The sequence below is a fragment of the Panthera onca genome, chromosome C2 (assembly GCF_046562875.1).
Source record: "Panthera onca isolate mPanOnc1 chromosome C2, mPanOnc1 haplotype 2, whole genome shotgun sequence".
NCBI classification, from domain to species: Eukaryota; Metazoa; Chordata; class Mammalia; order Carnivora; family Felidae; genus Panthera; species Panthera onca.
Genome location: NC_138347.1, coordinates 98,369,642 through 98,388,870, shown reverse-complemented (window position 1 = coordinate 98,388,870; position 19,229 = coordinate 98,369,642). Strand labels below are relative to the sequence as shown.

The following is a 19,229-nucleotide window of genomic DNA, read 5'->3' as shown; positions in this document are numbered from 1 at the left end:
GTGAGAGGAAAATAAATAAATCACTGAATGTATCTTTATAACTCTACAGCATTAAAATGCTTATTGGAATTGTTTAGATATTTTTAAAGTCACTTTTATGGAAACTAACCTCATAATTGAAGACAATTGTTTAAAATTTTAAATGCTCAGACAGAAGACATTACATAAAAGCCATTTGTCCTAGCCTTTTCGATCTGTTTCTTTGACCACGGAGAACCACAGTTTGAATGGAGTCCATATGCAGTCACCTATCTACTCTCCACTAAACTGGATGGATTAGCAAACTCTTCCTGGACATAACAGGAATGGATCTAGAGGTAGGCTGAAACAGAAATTATTGTTTCCATTTTTCTCTACAGTCCCCCCTTCTCAAAGAGGTGTCCCCCATATTGAATCAATATATTCATACATCTCCATCAGATAGAAACAACTTTTACCACCTAATACAATACTAGGTATGATAGCATAACCAAAGCCAGAAGAAGGATTTCTTAATAGATATCCTTCAGTCTGCTTCTTCAAACACAAAACCTGAAAGAATTTTAAACACACTATATATATATATATATATAGTGTGTGGAGTACTGTCAGTTTCAGAATCATCATTCACTCTCTAAGAAATGGCACATTCGTGTAGCATCTTTCACAATTTTCTTCTGAAAGTCTCTAACACTGGCCTACACCCTCAGCCTAAAAGAAGAAAAAGTGTTCTTCGTTTCCCTGCAAGTTTGGCTTAATAGGAGCTTCGGGTGAATATGTTGAAATATAAGACGAACATGATAGAAAAATACAAATAATGTTTGTATTTTGCACAAGAGGACTGTTTGAATGAAAGAAAATATTAAATCTAGATAAAAATTGATTTGCACTAAGTCTAAAATCATCCATCCCTCATACTTCAGAAATCATCAAATGAATATATTTTATATAAAGTGTTAAGCCACTGAGTAGCTTACTATGCTATGCTAAGGCACTATTTTTATCAACCTCAATGATTTCCTCAGTTCATTTGTGAGAGGAAAATAAATAAATCACTGAATGTATATTGTCTTAACATAATAGCCCAATCTACATTTTATATGGCAACAATTTACAGCCTCCGATGAATGAGTTGCTATTCATTTTAAACAATACTTTAAGGGAGTAACCCTAGTTTAGAAAGTCTCATTACAATAAAGATCACGAAACAGTAGAAATTGTCATTAAGGTCTGATGGTTAAGCATTATCACAAATAAATAAATAAATGGATTATTTGGGGTTTTGAATTTTCATTGCTGCTTAACAGATAGCAATTACATGGCCTTTGTTCTTCAACTTAGAAAACTGAGAGTCAAACATCATTATTCTAAATTATTTCCTTATGCACTGATGTCCAATGCAGCTCCATTTCTTTCTGTTCTCCGTACTTAACAATTACATACTAATTGTAAGAAATTAGAGTTATCCAAAGGTTAAAGATGTATAGATCAAATGACATTCTCAGAATATCTTTTAACATTGACCCATCCACTGGAATTGAAGTTGTGTTAATGCAATCTCAGCAAATCTAAAACTGCCTCACTGTTTCCAAGATATAACTTTCGAAAGGGTCACTCAGCATTGGTTTCATGGAGCCTAAAAAAAGACACTAGTATATCCTTTAGGGGGTCGATAGTATGAGCACCATCATGAGCTAATCTAACAGATTCAGATCTGAAATTAACTACGTCTCTTTTCCATATAACAATTTATAAAAAGCAACTTTTCCATTTTCCTTCCTTCTTTCATGTATTCAGTCATTCACTCATTTATATTTGTTGATTTATTCATAATGAACACTATGTGTCAGGCATAGTGTTACAGGCTTCATATATTCTTTTACTTAACTCTAGATGAGTACTAATATTCTGTTTAAATTGGAGGTGAAGAAAATATGGCTTAGGAGGTTTAATTGACTTGTCTTACAACTATTAGTTAACAGAGCTGGGACTTGAGGCCACTCTGACACCCACGTTCACACTGTCAGTCTCTAGGGATACTGACATTGTGTGCAGAGCCCTTGGCCAAACACTCCACCTGCTGTCATTGTGTCAAATGCAATCCAATCCACTACCACCTCTACCTTTTGTAACTATAACTGCATCATCTTTCACCAACAGCCCACATTGGAGATTTGTATATATTTGCATATATTTGCATATATGTGACCTCTCCCTCCCACTCAGAGCCCATAGCTAGTCACTTCTTTGGGAATCTACCTCTGAAACCTTCGCAACTGTGCAACTCCCAATTTCTACTCCTATTGTAACATCACAGAGAGTTACCTTCTGAGACAAACAGGTGCTATTTCCCCTCTGCTGTGTTCCAACTATATGACCTTAGACAAATTATATAACCTCTCTCTGAACTTCTGTGTTGTTATTTGTCAAATATCTAAGCTACTGGAATGGTGTTAGCTTTAGAGATGGGGATTTAAAATGGCTACCATATTTAATAGCTGTGTTGGCGGCTATTACTACCACTTTTAGGCCCCTGTCACCTTTAAAATACAATACCTGGTATAAAAGAGGCACTCCACAAATAGCCACTGAAGGAATAAATTTGAAAATTGCAATAAACTTAATAAATTGAAGGAATAAATGATTTCAGATATATAGATTACAAATAACAGCTAGGGGCGCCTGGGTGGCTCAGTCAGTTAAGCACTTTACTCGACTTAATTTTGGCCCAAGTCATGCATGATCTCACAGTTCAGGCTCTGTGCTGATTGTCTCTCTCCCTCTCTCTCTGCCCTTCCCTGTCTCGGGCACATTCTCTCTCCCTCTCTCAAAATAAATAAATAAACTTAAAATAAAAACTAAACAGCAGCTAGAACTGGGTCTGTTTAACATAAGCAGTTGCCCCAGAGAATTCTCAAAAAGATACCTGTTGGGCTATTCTTCACAATAAACAGAAATGGACGATTTGCTGTAAATTGGTTTTGAGCCAGACTCATGATCACAGGGATGTTCATGCCTATGAAACAGAGACAACAGTTATTTAGATGTTCACATTAAAAGATGAGTAAAGAAAATATATCCATAATACTTTTTTGTAAACACGAAAAGTCATTTTGTTTCAGGAGTTAACGTGTAGAAAAATAACCATTTTCAAAATACAGGGAAATTGAGAATAAATTTAAAAATCAAAGAGCAGAAGAACAAATATTGGATTATTCATGGAATTATTCTCACTTCACATTTATGTTCAATGAAGAAGAAAGCCAGATTCTTGATTCAATTTAGTGAAAGCAGCTGAAAATTTTCTTCTTTTAAACAGTAATTTTCCACTCACTTTTTATTTACATTATATGATTTATTCTTATAATGTTTTAACTCTTAATTCCTATCCAGATATGTCTGCACTTTATTTTTGTTGTTCAGGCTTGTGGTAATTACATCTGCATTCAAATTTATTCTTTTTTTAACTTTTCCAAAATCATTCTGTGGGCTCAGAGCTTTTAGGCTTTGTACTGTGAATGAGTATGGGATTTTTATTATATGATTAGAAACAGAGATTTGCTGCCTTTAATTATTATTTACTCTAATAATGTATATCAGGCGGCTCCATTATAGCATTTGCCAACATTTAGAGTGGGTAAATTTAAATGGTTGGATTTTTTTCCCTGTGTCTACACTCAATTCAGATGTGTTCTTTACCAACACCGCAATGATTTCACACAATTTTCTGAGTCATGAAAAAGTCATTAAAAAAATACCACATGAGTGATCAGAATTGGAAAATAATGGTAGAGAAGGAAAAAAATGTATCCTCTACACTGTGACTGGGGTATGCAAATTAAACTGACAAAAGACATTAACAGAAAAAATGGTTCATTTCATATCCCCAGAGAAGCTTCACGGAAAAGAAGTAAATATTCCCAAAAATGTTAGGTTTGAGAGCTAATCTACCTGTTTAACAAACTGTGGAGAAGTGACTAGACAAAAAAGAAAAAAAAGGAGGGGGGCATGTGTCTGGGGCAATAACTTGTGGGAAGGTAAATACATAGGGGAAATCAATGGTATGAGAGGGTTATTCAGTAAGGTTTGTTATGCAGACTCATTTCAGTGCCAGTTTTCATGTCCTGTGGTAAAGGTTGTTCTCCTTCTCGCATTATGGGAGAGAAGAGAGACACCTTCACGAGGAAATGCATGTCCTGCTTTTAGGCAGATCTGGGGAGAGTAGAGAGCTCTTTTTTATGTGCTCTTTCTCAATTTTCTTCAGCTCAAAACAACTCTTCTGACAAAGTGGCTGATTCTGATGCCCTTCAGAATTAAGTGCAAAATATAAAATGCAAGGCACTCTCCTACCTGAAATATCAGGGCTATGATGCCCAAATTACCAGCAAATACAGGTAATTAAGTATTCAGGCAAATTATGTCTGAATTGATGATAGAATACAAAAAAAGCATAGTCAGTGTCACTCTCGTTCTCATTTGGGTGAGTGCTTGAGCTTTTTTTGTTCTTGAGCATCCACTGAGCAGATGCCTGAAAGTCAAAATGCTCACACTTAAACCTATTCTGATGTGTAATACATCAGGGGGCCAGCAGGTGATCCCCGAGTGATTGTTATGGCCTCTTCGAGAACTCTAAACATCAGAAGCCGTGGGTGATAGTAGAAAGAGCGCTGAACTTGAAGTCAGGGAACGTGATTAGAGTTCATACTCTGCTGTCAATTAATAGTATGACCGTTGGCAAACCAGTTCACGTTGTGGGCCTGTTTCTTCACCAATACAGTGAGAGGATCAGGCGATGATCTGTAAAGACTCTTACATCAAAACAGCCGGAAAATTTGTCTACATAGGCCAACAACTTCATCCAATGCAACTTATTTATTTCTCCTATATTGAAATAACCCATCTCTTCCAATCTACGTTCCTTGAGCACAGTAATGCAAAGTCCTTCAGGAGATGACAAAATGGTAGTGGGAGTCTGGTGTGACCCACCCAGATATCAGAATCCATTGGCACTACCTAGCATTACAAATTAACCAAGAAATGAACGACATGGATGTAAATTTACAGAAATTTATCAATAACACGGTGTAAAGGGTGCATGTCTTTGACATATTGACTGCAATCAGAGTAGTCTAAGGAATTAAAACAGGAATTATGAGACATTCATGAAAGTGGCTTTTGCATTTCTAATGAAATTCCCTCCAATGATTTTTGAGTATTACTTGTGTGCAGCCTAAGATATTATTCAAAATACCATTAATTCAAGGAAATCCGTCAAAAGGAGTGGTTCTCAAATTGTTATGTGTACACACATCACCTAGGGACCTTGGAAAACAAAGATTTTGATTAAGTAGGTCTGGGGTTGGGCCTCAGGGTCTGCATCTCTAATAAGTTCCAAGTGATGCTGATGTTGCTGGTCCATGCACTACACTTGGAGTAACAGGTGGCTGGAAGCCACTGTTAAGCAATGGTTCTCAACCTTGGATGCACATTTAAACCACTTAGGGAAACATAAGAAAATGTCAGAGTCTGGACTGCATCTCCAGAGATGCTACTTTAATTATTTTGGGAGGTATGACAAACACCATATTAGAAAAGTAGGGACTTGCCTGGTGTAATAGAAGGATGAAATTAATTCAGTCCCTTAAAAGTAAGCATTCCTGGACAATAAGAATTTCTTGTTTGAGCCAGCCTACAGTTTCCTCCACAGGTCCTATCTCCTAATTGGCAGGTAAAATCCCATTTACAAATAAGCAAATATCAGTAGATGGGCCTCATCTCCTAACCAAATCCCTTCCCTTCCCTTTTTTATTAAGCTGCGGCTGCAGAGATGCAAAAATAGCCAATTTCTCTTTTCTTCCTATAATATACTAGACAGCAGGAGGGAAACAGGAGATCTGGGTATGCAGAAACGCCAGTGCTCTAATGTCGCGAATTCTCCCCCAAGTCTTTTCTCGCGACAAAACCATTTGTCCTACCGGTTGATGCCGCAGCTTCGCTCCCATCTTCATTTATCTCAAAAAAAACGTGTTGCATGACTTGGGAAACAAATACCTCAGCTGAATCTGTTGGAAAATAGAAAAGTGTATTTAAGGATTAAAATGTCAGAGCCATTACTTATTGGGTCCCATGTTAATTAACATTTTCAAGTGAACAAAGAATAGGAAAAAAAAAAACTTACTCCAAGTTACTTAATTTGCTAGAGATGACGGTGGCTTAGGTTTGGCTCTTGCAAAAATGATACAGAGACCCATAGAGAGAGATCAAATTTAGCCCAGATACAAAAGAAAAGACAGAAGAGGATAAGCCTCAAATCAGGTATCCCACTAAGTGAAATATTTGTATGGACAGAAGGTTTTGCCCCCTTAGCTATGGTCTACAGACAAGATGAAAAAGGCTTTTCAGATTTAAATTAATCCCACCCTATGTATTCAACCTCAAAGCCAACTTGCCTTTCAAATTCTGTATTCAGTTTTGATCTGACTTTAAAACAAAATTTACTTTCTTTCAAGACTGGTGAGGCTATGAAAGTCTAAAGAGCTTTTGTGTCATCTGTTACAAAATCACTTCAGAGCTATGCTTTAAAACCTGTCAAATTTCTCAGTGTAAGATAGTGTCTTACAACATTCTGTTCCGGTGTGGATACAAGCTGAGAGAACATGCCCCTCATCTCCCCTTGGTGGAACTGATGTGTGTGTGAAGCGTTTCTGATCTTGTGACCTGCGGGGATAGTCTCCTTGAGAATGGGGAAGTGAAGCCACGAGTTCAGAAGCCATCAGCCATTCCTGCTGTGTCAGGACAACTTAGATCCGACAGTGTCCCCCAGAGAGACAGCGGAAACATGGTCATGGGTTCAGTTGTGGCCAGAAGGTAAAGGAAGAACCATGGGCCTGGAATCTTGAAGAGAAAGGAGAAAAGAGAGCTTTATCTCTCTTGGGAGAGAAAGCTGATGTGATCACGCAGACTCCACCCAAACCACCAGATTTAGAAGGATTCAGGAAGAAATACCTTACTAACGGTAACCAGCTCTGACAGCTTACGGAAAGGCAGAGCCCCACAGGTAAGATATAGAAGTCATCAAAGGGAAATTTGCATAAAAAATGGCTTCCTAAAAATAAACTCCAAATAGCTTGCGATGTTTCATCTGGGGCCCTGATTACCTCTGCTACCCTCCTCTCCTCAGCCAGTAGCTCCAGCTCGAGGTCAGGTATCAAGGCGTTAGCCCTAACTCTCCTGCCTAATACCCCCTTCTCCAGAATTTTCCTTGACTGGCTCCCTTGATCTTCAGGTCCCCCCAAAGTGTTACTTCCCAATCCAGTATTCCCTTCCCACCCTAAGTCTGCTTTTATCTGACCTAATCACCTTTTCTTCCATGATGGTATTTTAGTTAATTCACAGCATCCATCACCTCACTATTTAATTAACTAATTACTTGTTAATTATTCATCAGTAGATGTAGACTTCACTAGAAGAGGAACTCTGTCCATTTCATGCATCCCTAGAAAACTGCCTGGCACGTCATTGGTAGACAATAAATACTTATCAAACAAATAAATCAAAGGATATAAACATGTCCAGAGACAGAGACACATAAGATGGAAAAGAGGGGGCATGCATATCTTGAAATGCAAGAGAATGGTCTATTAAAAGGTCAGGCAAATAAGCGTGTTCTTTCCTAAGGACTACTTAAAATAAGGTAAGATTCACATATGGCACCCAGAGTAGAGGACCTAAGGCGCCATACCAAGGCAAGAGTGAAGAACAAAAAGCATGTTGGGATGGAGTGGAGAATTTCACCCACTTTAGCACTGGTACCAGATCAAGTGACTCCATGGCTATTAGACTGGGCCTCTGGACTCATGTATCCTGTCTTACCACAAAGTAGGCCTGATCTTGGGAAAAGAACGGGACCTGACAGATAATAGACAAATAAGGAATCTGGACTCTATAAACTCACTGATTTCTCAGGTTTGTAATATTTTTTTTCCTTTTCTATGATAATTCCAACTATGTCTTTGTCAAATTAAGAGGATGAGAACCCTTTTACAGCTTTGCTAGAAAACATCCAAATAAATATTAATGTGCCATTACCCCACTTTTTTTTTTGTATTTAACATTTATTGAGCATCTACTCTGTGTCAGATGTTGAACGAGGAGATTTACATCCATTCTTTCTTTTTTTTTTTCCTCCACCAGGATTTATTATCTCATTTAACAAATTAGAAAGCTGAGGCTCAGAAAGGTTAAATATTTTACTAAAGGTAACACAAGAAGTAATAACAGTGTGAAGTCAAACATTCATCTCAAGGTTTCCAAAGTAACTGTCTGAAAACATTTCATCCAAAGCTTGTGAATTATATGAGTATAGGATAGTAGCTCTTGTGTAAATATCCCAAGGCACTGGTGTTGGACTGATTCACAGTAGCTTTTAGTGAATGTTTATTGTGCAAATGATATGTAGGGATAGCAGGGAATGTAGTGTTCTCTTAATGTCCAGATGTAGGGCCAGTGGCTATTTTATTTCAGGCAGTAAGACAGAACCAAAGCAGTTAAAGCAACTCAAACAGGCAACTCAGGAGAGAAAGAGCAGAAAGTGTTGGATATTTGTTTTTCTCTACTTAAGGTTATCCTCTTGCACAAATTCTTTTATATAGCATTTTGGAGGTATTTTTGTGATAAATCTGCCTATGAAAGGAAATTTTATAGAAGTCACAAATTGCTGGGGATTTGCAGGGTGAGTGGCTGTTTTAAATGTCTGAGGTATAGCAAGTGAGCTTCTGAAGGCCAGAAAGAAGTTTAACAGGAAGAGGTGCTTGACAAATGGCTTGGTTTATTTTAGGTTGGCAAGGTGGCTGTGTTCCAGGGCACACTTAGATAGCATCGTGTTGCAGTATTTAACGTTCACTGCCTCATTCCTGATGCTGATGAAATTGTCAGAGAAGTCAGATCTATCTGTCAGTGTGAGAACAAGTAGCTAAATCATGTGTGAAGGTAATAATGAACATCTGTCACCAGAGTACCCCACCCACCTCCTCCACCAGGAAAGCTCACTCATTCTGTTCATTTACCCACATAATTGATGAGTGAATAGATTAATGAATACTTCTCCAAAGCCCAGAAATTTACATAGGAATACACAATATTTCCATGTGATGATCCAAAACTCCATCAGACAGACAAGCTTGTAAGGTTAGGCCCCTTTTTATAAAACAGAAGACTGAATTTAAAAACAGAAGACTGAATTTAAAAGCAGGTAAGAAAATGGGGACACATCAGCCCTCTTTGTCCATTTTTTTTTCTTTTTAGCTGGTAATTTTTGAACTAGCAGGTACTGCCGGGACAAGAAAAAATAAGAGTGTATGGGCTTTGTTGTGTGAGTGAGCATCTTAGCCATGTGCAGTTTCCCAGGTGTGAGTTAGCACAAAAGCTCCATCTCCGGGGATGTGTGGTTAGTCTTAAGCTGAAACTGCAAGCTTCAGATTCATTACAATTTCTAGGTTACGTTCATCACCCAGCAGCTTGTGGATGCCTATTTCATGGGCTCCAATATTACCAAATTAACATTTGCAAATCGGTTTATAAGAGTTTTATTAGCTCTGCTTAGATGAGAGACTCAACGTTGTAATTTCCATTATTCTGATCAGGAAATCCAAACAGGGCTGAAATAAAAGCCCCTGTAATACTTTACCTACATAGTTTTATTACAAGCATGGTTAGAAGGCTTAGCTAACATTCCAAAATGCTTTCTGACTTTCATTAAGGAAAATGACTTAAATGCAAAATAAAGTGCTTGTTTACAGACGGCTCAACATGACTATGACATTTAGTTATCATGCATGTATTTTCTGAGCCCGAATGCTCTTTCAGATCAGTCAGTTAACAGATTTACTAGGAAAACATATTAACCTAATAACATAAGACATACTTATCATACTACCTGTTATTCCAGAAAGGTCACAGCCACCACTAAATATCTCAGTTATATTCAAAGAATACAAAGCTTCTTTGAAGTCTAATTTTTGTTCGACTTTAAATCTGTTAAAAAAAAAATGAAGAGGAAAAGTCTTGAAAAACCGTGCACCGTTATGCTACCAAAATGTTTTCTATAAAATGGATGACTTGGAAGACAATATAATGTGAAATCTTTTGTTTTCATTATCCCAATTGCATTTTCTCATATATAATACCATTTTCCCCGAGCTCCCCGAGTTCTGAGGTTGCTAATAACTTGCTTCCCAGATAAATGGTTGGTGAGAAGGGGGAAGAAAATATTATATTTTTTGAAGTTGTAATTATCTAATGAAACAGGGCGAGAGTTCTAAGTTGTCAATTACTTGGCTCCTTCCCTAGAAATGTAAAGTTTCCCTCCAGCAACCACATACACTGTTTTTCACACCATCAAAGATGGCTCCTGGCATACATCCAAAATCCTGTGGAAAGGGAGCAGGAACCAACAGCCCTTGGAGAAGACTGTTGGCTACTGAAGTACAGAGAGGCATTAATAATCTATTGTTCTTCCCATCTATTGTCACAGCTGATGTGACTTCCTTCACTTTATGGACACACCTAATGTCTTCCCAACAGGTCCTGTGAAAGGGGTAAAACAGAGAAAGGAAACTAAAGATAAAAATTATAGGAGGAAGCAAATTGCTGGCCACTTCTTCCAATGCAGGGCCCGAAGTTAGGACCCGAGCTTCCACTCAAGTCTTCCAACCTCACTTTGCCTGACGTGAAGACCTTAACCAGAGACTCTCAAAGAGTCTCTCAGGCTGATCTGTGATTCCAAGCTAACAGAACACTGAGCCTCACTTTACCATTTCACTAAAAAGGAAGCAAAAAGAAAAGCTAGTACTTACCGACTTTACAGATGCCAGAAGCATCGATGTGCCTTTTAAAACCAGGTTGGAAACTTCATGAAAGAAAAAAACAGGAAGTTCTGTATATGTCTTACATCAGTGAGATTCCAGAGCAAGTCCTGCCTGAGGAGCTCAGTCTGTGAACTGATGGGCATTTGCCCCTGTGCTGTCCAGTTTGGATACAGACAAGGCTGGTCAAGGATGGAATCCTTGCTTAACTAATAGGTAGGCCCATACCAGGAGCTAGAAATTAGCTTGAGCAGTCAGTCCAATTAGATCATTGTTTCAGTTGCCAAATATTCAGCAGTCTTTTTACGTTTTTTATTTATTTTTGGGACAGAGAGAGACAGACAGAGCATGAACAGGGGAGGGGCAGAGAGAGGGAGACACAGAATCGGAAACAGGCTCCAGGCTCCGAGCCATCAGCCCAGAGCCCGACGCGGGGCTCGAACTCACGGACCGCGAGATCGTGACCTGGCTGAAGTCGGACGCTTAACCGACTGCGCCACCCAGGCGCCCCTCAGCAGTCTTTTTAATTATAATTCTTGAAAACAATGAACATGATATGTCAGAAATTTACCGGGCCTGAATTATATCTTGGTAAAATATTATATACTTTTTGGAAAATATTAACTTATTCAGAGCCCTGAGTATGGGGTACAACATGGGCATTAAAATCTACCGATAGTGATTTAAAATCAGCTTCTTTCTTTTCAGTTCCAGCTAAGAAAGATAATAGGCAACATGATGGGTTTGAAGTCTTCATTTTTTTTTTTCTGTTTTTATTACCACATTCTTTTTGACAACTAAATGGAGGATAGGCATCTAAAAGGTGGAAACTAAATGTTCTGCTTCACCTAAAAAAAGGCTATTTTTAGTATAACAGTTTTAGGATAATGACAAGAATACCGCAAGACTTATTACAACTTTTAATAACGCCTAATTATCAGTGGAGAGTCATTTAAGCTACAGTCCTACCTGTAATATAGCCCAATGAAACCTACAGCAATAGAAACTCATTCAACCATTTAATAAAAGTATAATCTACAGCCAATTTCTAATTAGCCATAATTACTGGAGCCACGAATAGCCAGGTGTGAAGTAGCACTTCCATGTGTTAGACACTTAATATAGATTATAGTTTTTAATCTTCACAAAAACCTGAGAAAGTTAGTATTCCCATTAATTAAGAAAGTGGAGGACAGAGGAGGAGGATTTCCAGGCTCGGGTTCAAGATAGGACACAGAGCTGGGATTCAAATTCAGGTCCATTCCAAATCAAAGTTAATGTGCTAACCCACGTTGCCTTCTCATCAAAATATAATTTGAAGTCATAATCTCAATCAATATAGATACAGCATTCATTATGTACCTCTTCCAAATTTTGTGAGTCTTAATATTTATTTTAGATGTGGTTCATTTCCCCTTTTCCTTGACCCTCATCTAAAATTGTCAAAAGATGCATCTAAAGAAAAAAAAAAAGAAGAAGCAGCAAAAAGACTGGATAGACAATTAACAATTAAGTAATCACGAAATGAATATTTCAGCAGATGTAAACATTATCTATTTGCTTAAAAGCCAACAGTTACTGCCAGGCAGGAGCACTGGGCTTGAAGCGGTTTAACATAGGTAACAGGTGCAGAAAATGAAGGAAAAAAAATTAGCATTTCCATTTTAAGATGGATCCACTCCTGGTCTGCAGGCCCTAGTGTGGATTGGTGTTGTCCCTTCCTCACCCTTTACACCCAGCACTCTTGGTTATTGACACAAAGCCTTTGGATGGGTCTCCCTTGGGGTCCCTATCCTCAACATTTGAAATCCCACTCTTGGACAGTAGTGGGCCTAGATTATTATATAAGTACATGGCAGTTTCTGGTCACTTTCTAACCAATCACCTGAAGTATATTTGTGTGTGTGTGTGTGTGTGTGTGTGTGTGTGTATCTATGTGTCTGTGTCTGTGTGTGTCTATGTATGAAATACTCTGTTAATCTCAAGGACTGAACTAAAAATGCCTTCTGTCACATACAAGACATATGTGGACACTGTTTAATGTAAAGTCAAGATTCCAATTGGTATCAGTGTCCAAAAGGTTAAAGTAAGTGAACATTTTGTAATCATTACTGCAGTTAGTCATGACATTTCTATTCTCATATTCAGCTTCATTTACCCTGAGATCACTTTCACCCATATAGCTCACATTCACCTGTTTGGAGACCCAAAGCTGGCCAAAGCTGGGACTGATTTCTAGCCCAGTAAGAACATACTTCATGTCCTGTAGAAGGTGTTATCTCCTGGGCACTGCCTCTCTATAGCTCATGCTGCTCATTGTATCATGGACACTTGCTCTGTTCTGTGCTCTCCCTCATGCTTGCCTACATTACACCTGTTTTCTGACTTTCACAAGGTTGGCTCTGCCATGTATTAGCTGTGTAACCACGGGCAAGCATTCACCTGTCTGTACCTCATCTGTAATGTGCATATAAAAATTGATATTTATCAAATTTATTTGGGGGATTAAATGAGATGAGGTAAAGCAAGGCAGCATCTAGGACAGTGTTGGCACTCCAAGGGATGTTTGATATGTATTAAAATGAGTGAGAATAATAATAAAAATAATAATAGATAATACTGAATACTAAAAACATTATAAACAGGATTTCATGTAACCTGCAAAGTAACTCTGTGAGGCGTGTATTATCATTGTCCCATTTAACATTTAAAGAAACATCTTAGGAAAGTTCATTAAAGTTACACAGTAAAAAGGTGGCAAAGCTCTTGGTCTTCAGTATTATATTCTATTTGCCATGATCTCGTCTCAACAGTTGCTAAAGATACTGTGAGATGCCACATCAGTCAATATTTTTGAAGAATGATACTTCTCACAAAGAGGTTATTTAGTTATTACTATACTCTTGAATAGAACTGTAGTATTTAACAAGTTTAAAGACCCAGAACACCGAAAACTCATTGACAACTATGAAGCCTCCCCCAAAGAAAACAGATGTATGATGATCCATGCATACATTTGCTAATAGTGTCAAGGGCTTCAAGGACTCTCAGAAGTCTACCACAGAACTCTCTAGAAGTCCAAGGTGCCCAGCTAAGGACTGCCACAAAACAATAAGAAATCAGTCTTCTCATTTTCCTGGTAAGTCGAACTTAGAACCTCAAATCAATCTATTTCTTCTTAACCCAGATCTCATTAGTCAATACTCCACCAAATGTCTTTCTACGTCACCAGTTCTTTGCTATTCCCAATGAGTCTGTGCCCTTTAAATACTCACTACTTTGTGCCACGTATAATTGCAGTGGTTTCTTAACTAATCTTTTGGGCTTCAGCCTTTCCCTCTCTAACACATCTTGAATGTCACTACTCTTCAGATTAAAGCAATAAAAGTTCATTGAAAAACTACTGTTTTTCAGATGCACGCTTTGTGCTGAGGTCACAGAAAGGAAATATACATAGCTCTGACCTCAAGAAGTTTATTGTCCAGTGAGGGAGGTGAAATAATAATGTTAATATAACTGCTATGCAGCAATAAACATGAGATACTCGGAGAAGTTTTCCCAGCAGGGAAATGGGAAGATGTGTTATCTTGAATGGAAAGATCAGAAAAGCTTTCTAAAACCCAAACATGGTTTTAAGGACCAATAGAAGTTATCCAGAAACATGGGGATGGCAGTGGGAAATAGGGAAAAGGTTCAGACAAGTTATCCAGCATGAACAAAGGCATTGTGACTATCACATACTTCTCTCTAAAACACTGCCTTCATCATTCCACTATCCTACTTGGAAATTTTCAATAATTCCCCTTTCCATATGGGACTTAACCCTCTTGATTCTTCTTCTTTTTTTTGAAGTTTTTTTGAGGTGGGGGGACAGAGAGAGAGTGTGCGTGCAAGTGAGGGTGGGTCAGAGAGAGAGGGAGAGAATCTGTGCTGATAGCACAGAGCCTGATGCAGGGCTCGAACCCATGAACTGTGACATCATGACCCGAGCCAAAGTCAAGAGTCGGACATTTAGCTGACTGAGCCACCCAGGTGCCCCTCAATTCTTTCTTTTTTTTTTTTTTTTAATTTTTTTTAACGTTTATTTATTTTTGAGACAGAGAGAGAGCATGAACGGGGGAGGGTCAGAAAGAGAGGGAGACACAGAATCTGAAACAGGCTCCAGGCTCTGAGCTGTCAGCACAGAGCCCGACGCGGGGCTTGAACTCACGGACCGCGAGATCATGACCTGAGCTGAAGTTGGACACTTAACCGACTGAGCCACCCAGGCGCCCCCCCTCAATTCTTTTAAAGCCCAGTTCAAGTTCTTCCCTTTCCATAAAGCCTTTTTTTTGTAACTCCAGTTTCTGGTGCTCCCTTCCCCCCCCCCCCCACCCCTCTCTTCTCTCTCTCTTTTTCATGAATCCCTTAGTGCTTACTGATTGGACCTTTCTTTCGATATTTACTGTGTACTGCTGTATATTGCTAGTAAATTTCTTGTACAAATCTTGCCCACTCCATCTAAGTGGTAACCATCTTATCAGTGGGGAACATGTCCATCACTTTGCATCTTTTCCAGTTCCTTGTCCATAGTGGGGTCCCAATCAATCTGCTTTTGAACAGGAGATAAAATTTCTAGGAAGTAGCGAACCAATAAAACCATAAGGCTGTAAGACAGTAGTCATAAGAGCTAATTCTGTCTCCCAACACTTAGTTGGATGTTGATCAATTTATTTTTTGAGTGACTCAGTTTCCTTCTCTGTAAAATGCAAGATGCAACCAAGTCAGACTGTAGAACCACAACATTTAGTATTAAAATACTTTAAATTAGGGGCACCTGAGTGGCTTAGTTGTTTAGGCATGCGACACTTGGTCTCAGCTCAGGTCATGATCTCACAATTTCCTGAGTTTGAGCCCTGCATAGGGCTCTGCACTGGCTTTGTGGAATTTGCTAAGAATTCTCATTCATTCTCTCTCTCTCTCTCTCTCTCTCTCACGCGCGCGCTCTCGCTCTCTCTCTTTCTCTTTCTCTTCCCCTCCCCTGCTTGCACTGTCTCCGTCTCTGTCTCTCTCAAAATAAATAAATAAACTTAAAAAACTACTTTAAATGTCCTACAAAGTTAAAATGCTATATAAATGAAAGTTACTTCTTCATTTACCTTATGTGCATGTATAAATAATCACTTTTGCCCATACACATAATCATAAGAACATGTTCTCAGAATGTTTCTTATATAGAGAAGATCTGATATATAGAAAGTGTGTGTCAGACTCTTTAATCTGAGGAATTTTGACTGCTATCATGTTTTCAGGATCCCGTATACATTTAGACAAAGTAACATGATTATTTTAGCTGCTATCCAACATGGGGTAATTCTAAAACTAGATATCTGGTATGTTACAAATAATAAACACTAGAAAGCACTCTAGCATTTTTAGTCTATATCTTATTGACCTTGATTCTAAACTAGTCATACATTAAAGGAAAAGAAATGTTTCTTTTTTTTTTTTTTTTTTTAATTTTTTTTAACGTTTATTTATTTTTGAGACAGAGAGAGACAGAGATGAACGGGGGAGGGTCAGAGAGAGGGAGACACAGAATCCGAAACAGGCTCCAGGCTCTGAGCGGTCAGCACAGAGCCCGACGCGGGGCTTGAACTCACGGACCGCGAGATCGTGACCTGAGCCGAAGTCGGACACTTAGCCGACTGAGCCACCCAGGCGCCCCAAGAAATGTTTCTTAAATAGTAACTATAATCTAAATAGTCATTCACATGTTCCTTCCTAGTGTTACTAATATACAAGCATTCTTACGATTAATTTTTCTCTTGTTGGCATTTACTAAATTTTGCCACCAAAGAGGCTTTTATTTTGTTTTACATTAACAGAACTTAGCATAGTTGGTGTAATGGATTGAACTGTGCCTTCCCCCATTCATATATTAAAGTCCTATCTCTCAGTACCTCATAGTGTGACCTTACTTAGAAACAGGGTCATTGCATATACAATTAGTTAGGTCAAGGTCCTAATGGAATAGAGCGGGCCCTTAATCCAATATGATTAGTGTCCTTATTAGAAAGGAGAATGCCATGTGAAGAGAGATGGCATATGACAATAGAGGCAAAGATTGGAATGGTGCATCTATCAGCAGAGGAACACCAAAGATTCTGGATCACCACCAGAAACTGGGCAGAGAGGCAAGAAAGGATTCCACACAGGGGCGCCTGGGTGGCTCAGTCAGTTAAGAGTCCAACTTCAGCTCAGGTCATGATCTCACAGTTTGTGAGTTAGAGCCCAGCGTCAGGCTCTGTGCTGACAGCTCACAGCCTAGAGCCTGCTTTGGAATCTGTGTGTCCTTCTCTCTCTGCCCCTCCCCCACTTGTTCTCTGTCTCTCAAAAATAAATATATGTAAAAAAAAAATTTTTCTTAAAGAAAGAAAAAGAAAGGATTCTACACAGTCTCGGGGAGGGTGGCTTTGCTGACACCTTGATTTTGGACGTCTAGCCTCCAGAGCTGTGAGAGAATGAATTTCTGTTGTTTTAAGCCACCTAGTTTGTGGTCATTTGTTACAACAGCCCTAGGAAACTAATACAGCTGATTAAACTATTCAGTTTTACTAAAGTCTTTAGTTACCAATTTGAAAGCATAATGGATTCATCCAGATACAAAAGAACCATGGCACTGAGTAACAAAATCTAAAATTGTCAGTCCACCCTAAAGTATTTACTCAGCCTATATGGTTTTCCCTCTCTGTACTGAACACGGATTTTAAGTGGGTATTTTTTCTGTTGTGAGGAAATTATTCATTTGGGAGAAAATGTATGTCAGAACTTCCAATCCATGATCTTAGTGCTCAGGAAACTTAATTCAATAAATGTGCCCTCATGGACTAAAATTGTTTGTGAACTTAACAAATAATCAAATCATTCCTTTAATCAATCAGAAGACTCATCCTTTTGTGAAAAGTGAATGCATTTAAGATTTTTTTAAATGTTTTATTTATCTTTAAGACAGAGAGAGAGCATGAGTGGGGATGGGGCAGAGAGAGAGGGAGACACGGAATCAGAAGTAGGCTCCAGGCTCCGAGCTCCGAGCTGTCAGCACAGAGCCCGACGTGGGGCTCGAACTCACAAACTGTGAGATTGTGACCTGAGCTGAAGTCGGACACTCAACCCACTGAGCACCCGGGCGCCCCAAAAGTGAACATATTTTAAATATAATGTTGTATTAATGTGATGGAATAATTAATAACAAAATTTTCAATATTGTGAATTTAAAACACTCATTTTATTTCTCTAGAGAGGTTTCCAAGAAAATGGTTGATGTTCTATCTTTCATTATGCTGCACATATGGGAAAGTTTCAACAGGATCCTCACAGGGAATGAATTAAAGTGTAATTGGAAAGTTGAATTCTGGTTTTGAGGTATTTAAAATTAGATAAAGGGAAATAACATAGAATTGGTTTCTTTGAAATTATTTATATAAATTAATTCAACAATATTCATTTAGCACATACTATATACTATGAAATGCTCCAAGGACTGTGGAAACCAAAATGACGGAGACATAATCTCCTGTTCCAGAGCTCACATTTTAATAGGATACACAAGAATGTGAGCAAGAGATGGAAATGTAATGTAATAAGTGTTATAATGTAAATTTGTATAAAATGTTCTAGAAATAAAGATAAGGGATGGTTGAGTCTAAGTGAGCATGTTGGGGAAATGTACACCGAAGAGTTGATTGTGAGGGGAAGATGAAGGATGAATGAGAATTCCCTGGGTAGATACCATGGAGAAGGGCCTGCCAGACAGAGGGGACAGGCGTAAGAGAGACTGAGAAGTCAGAGAAGACTTTCTACTTTGGTACTGGCTGGGCAGTGATCTTAACAAAGAAAGAAAAATAGTCATCACTTATTTAACATCTTCTATTTGCCAGACTTTGTGTTATGAATATAATTATGTAATAGGTACTATAATTGAAACTTCAAAAAAATGTTTAAAAAATCTTTGGTGCCTGGAATTTATTTGAGAAAAGGGAGGGAGTACAACTGCCATTTAATGTTTCTGCTTTCATATCACCAAAGATCTACATTCACGTTTAAGACGAAGTGTTTATTTGTTTGGGAAAAGCAACACGATGAAATTTCCATTATGCAAATAGAACCAGTGGGATGGAAATAGTGAAGTTTGAAATGATGAGGGTATAATTTATTCTACATGGTATGAAAAGGTATCCACTGAAGGTCAGAATCTGCTGACGTCGATTCTGATCATGACTGGGAATCTGGCCTCAGAGATGGGAGAAAATCTGTGTTTCTTTCTGCTGGGAAAAGTTAGAAGACTCCAAATGCTGGGTTGGAGGGAGATGAAAAAGACTCTGGGTGAGGGTGGGTTCTGGTACCATG

The 19,229-nt window shown here is 38.4% G+C and overlaps 1 protein-coding gene across 1 annotated transcript in view; it reads right to left on the bottom strand.

Moving 5' to 3' along the window:
- The window catches only part of SERPINI2 (serpin family I member 2), a 31,448-nt gene that overhangs the window by 1,873 nt on the left and 10,346 nt on the right, over positions 1 to 19,229 (bottom strand). The window contains exons 5-7 of the mRNA XM_060639142.3: positions 9,914 to 10,011; positions 5,955 to 6,041; positions 2,906 to 2,995 (exon numbers count right to left, since the gene is read on the bottom strand). Of these exons, the coding sequence (XP_060495125.1) occupies positions 2,906 to 2,995; positions 5,955 to 6,041; positions 9,914 to 10,011 (275 nt within the window). The remainder of the gene's footprint in view (positions 1 to 2,905; positions 2,996 to 5,954; positions 6,042 to 9,913; positions 10,012 to 19,229) is intronic.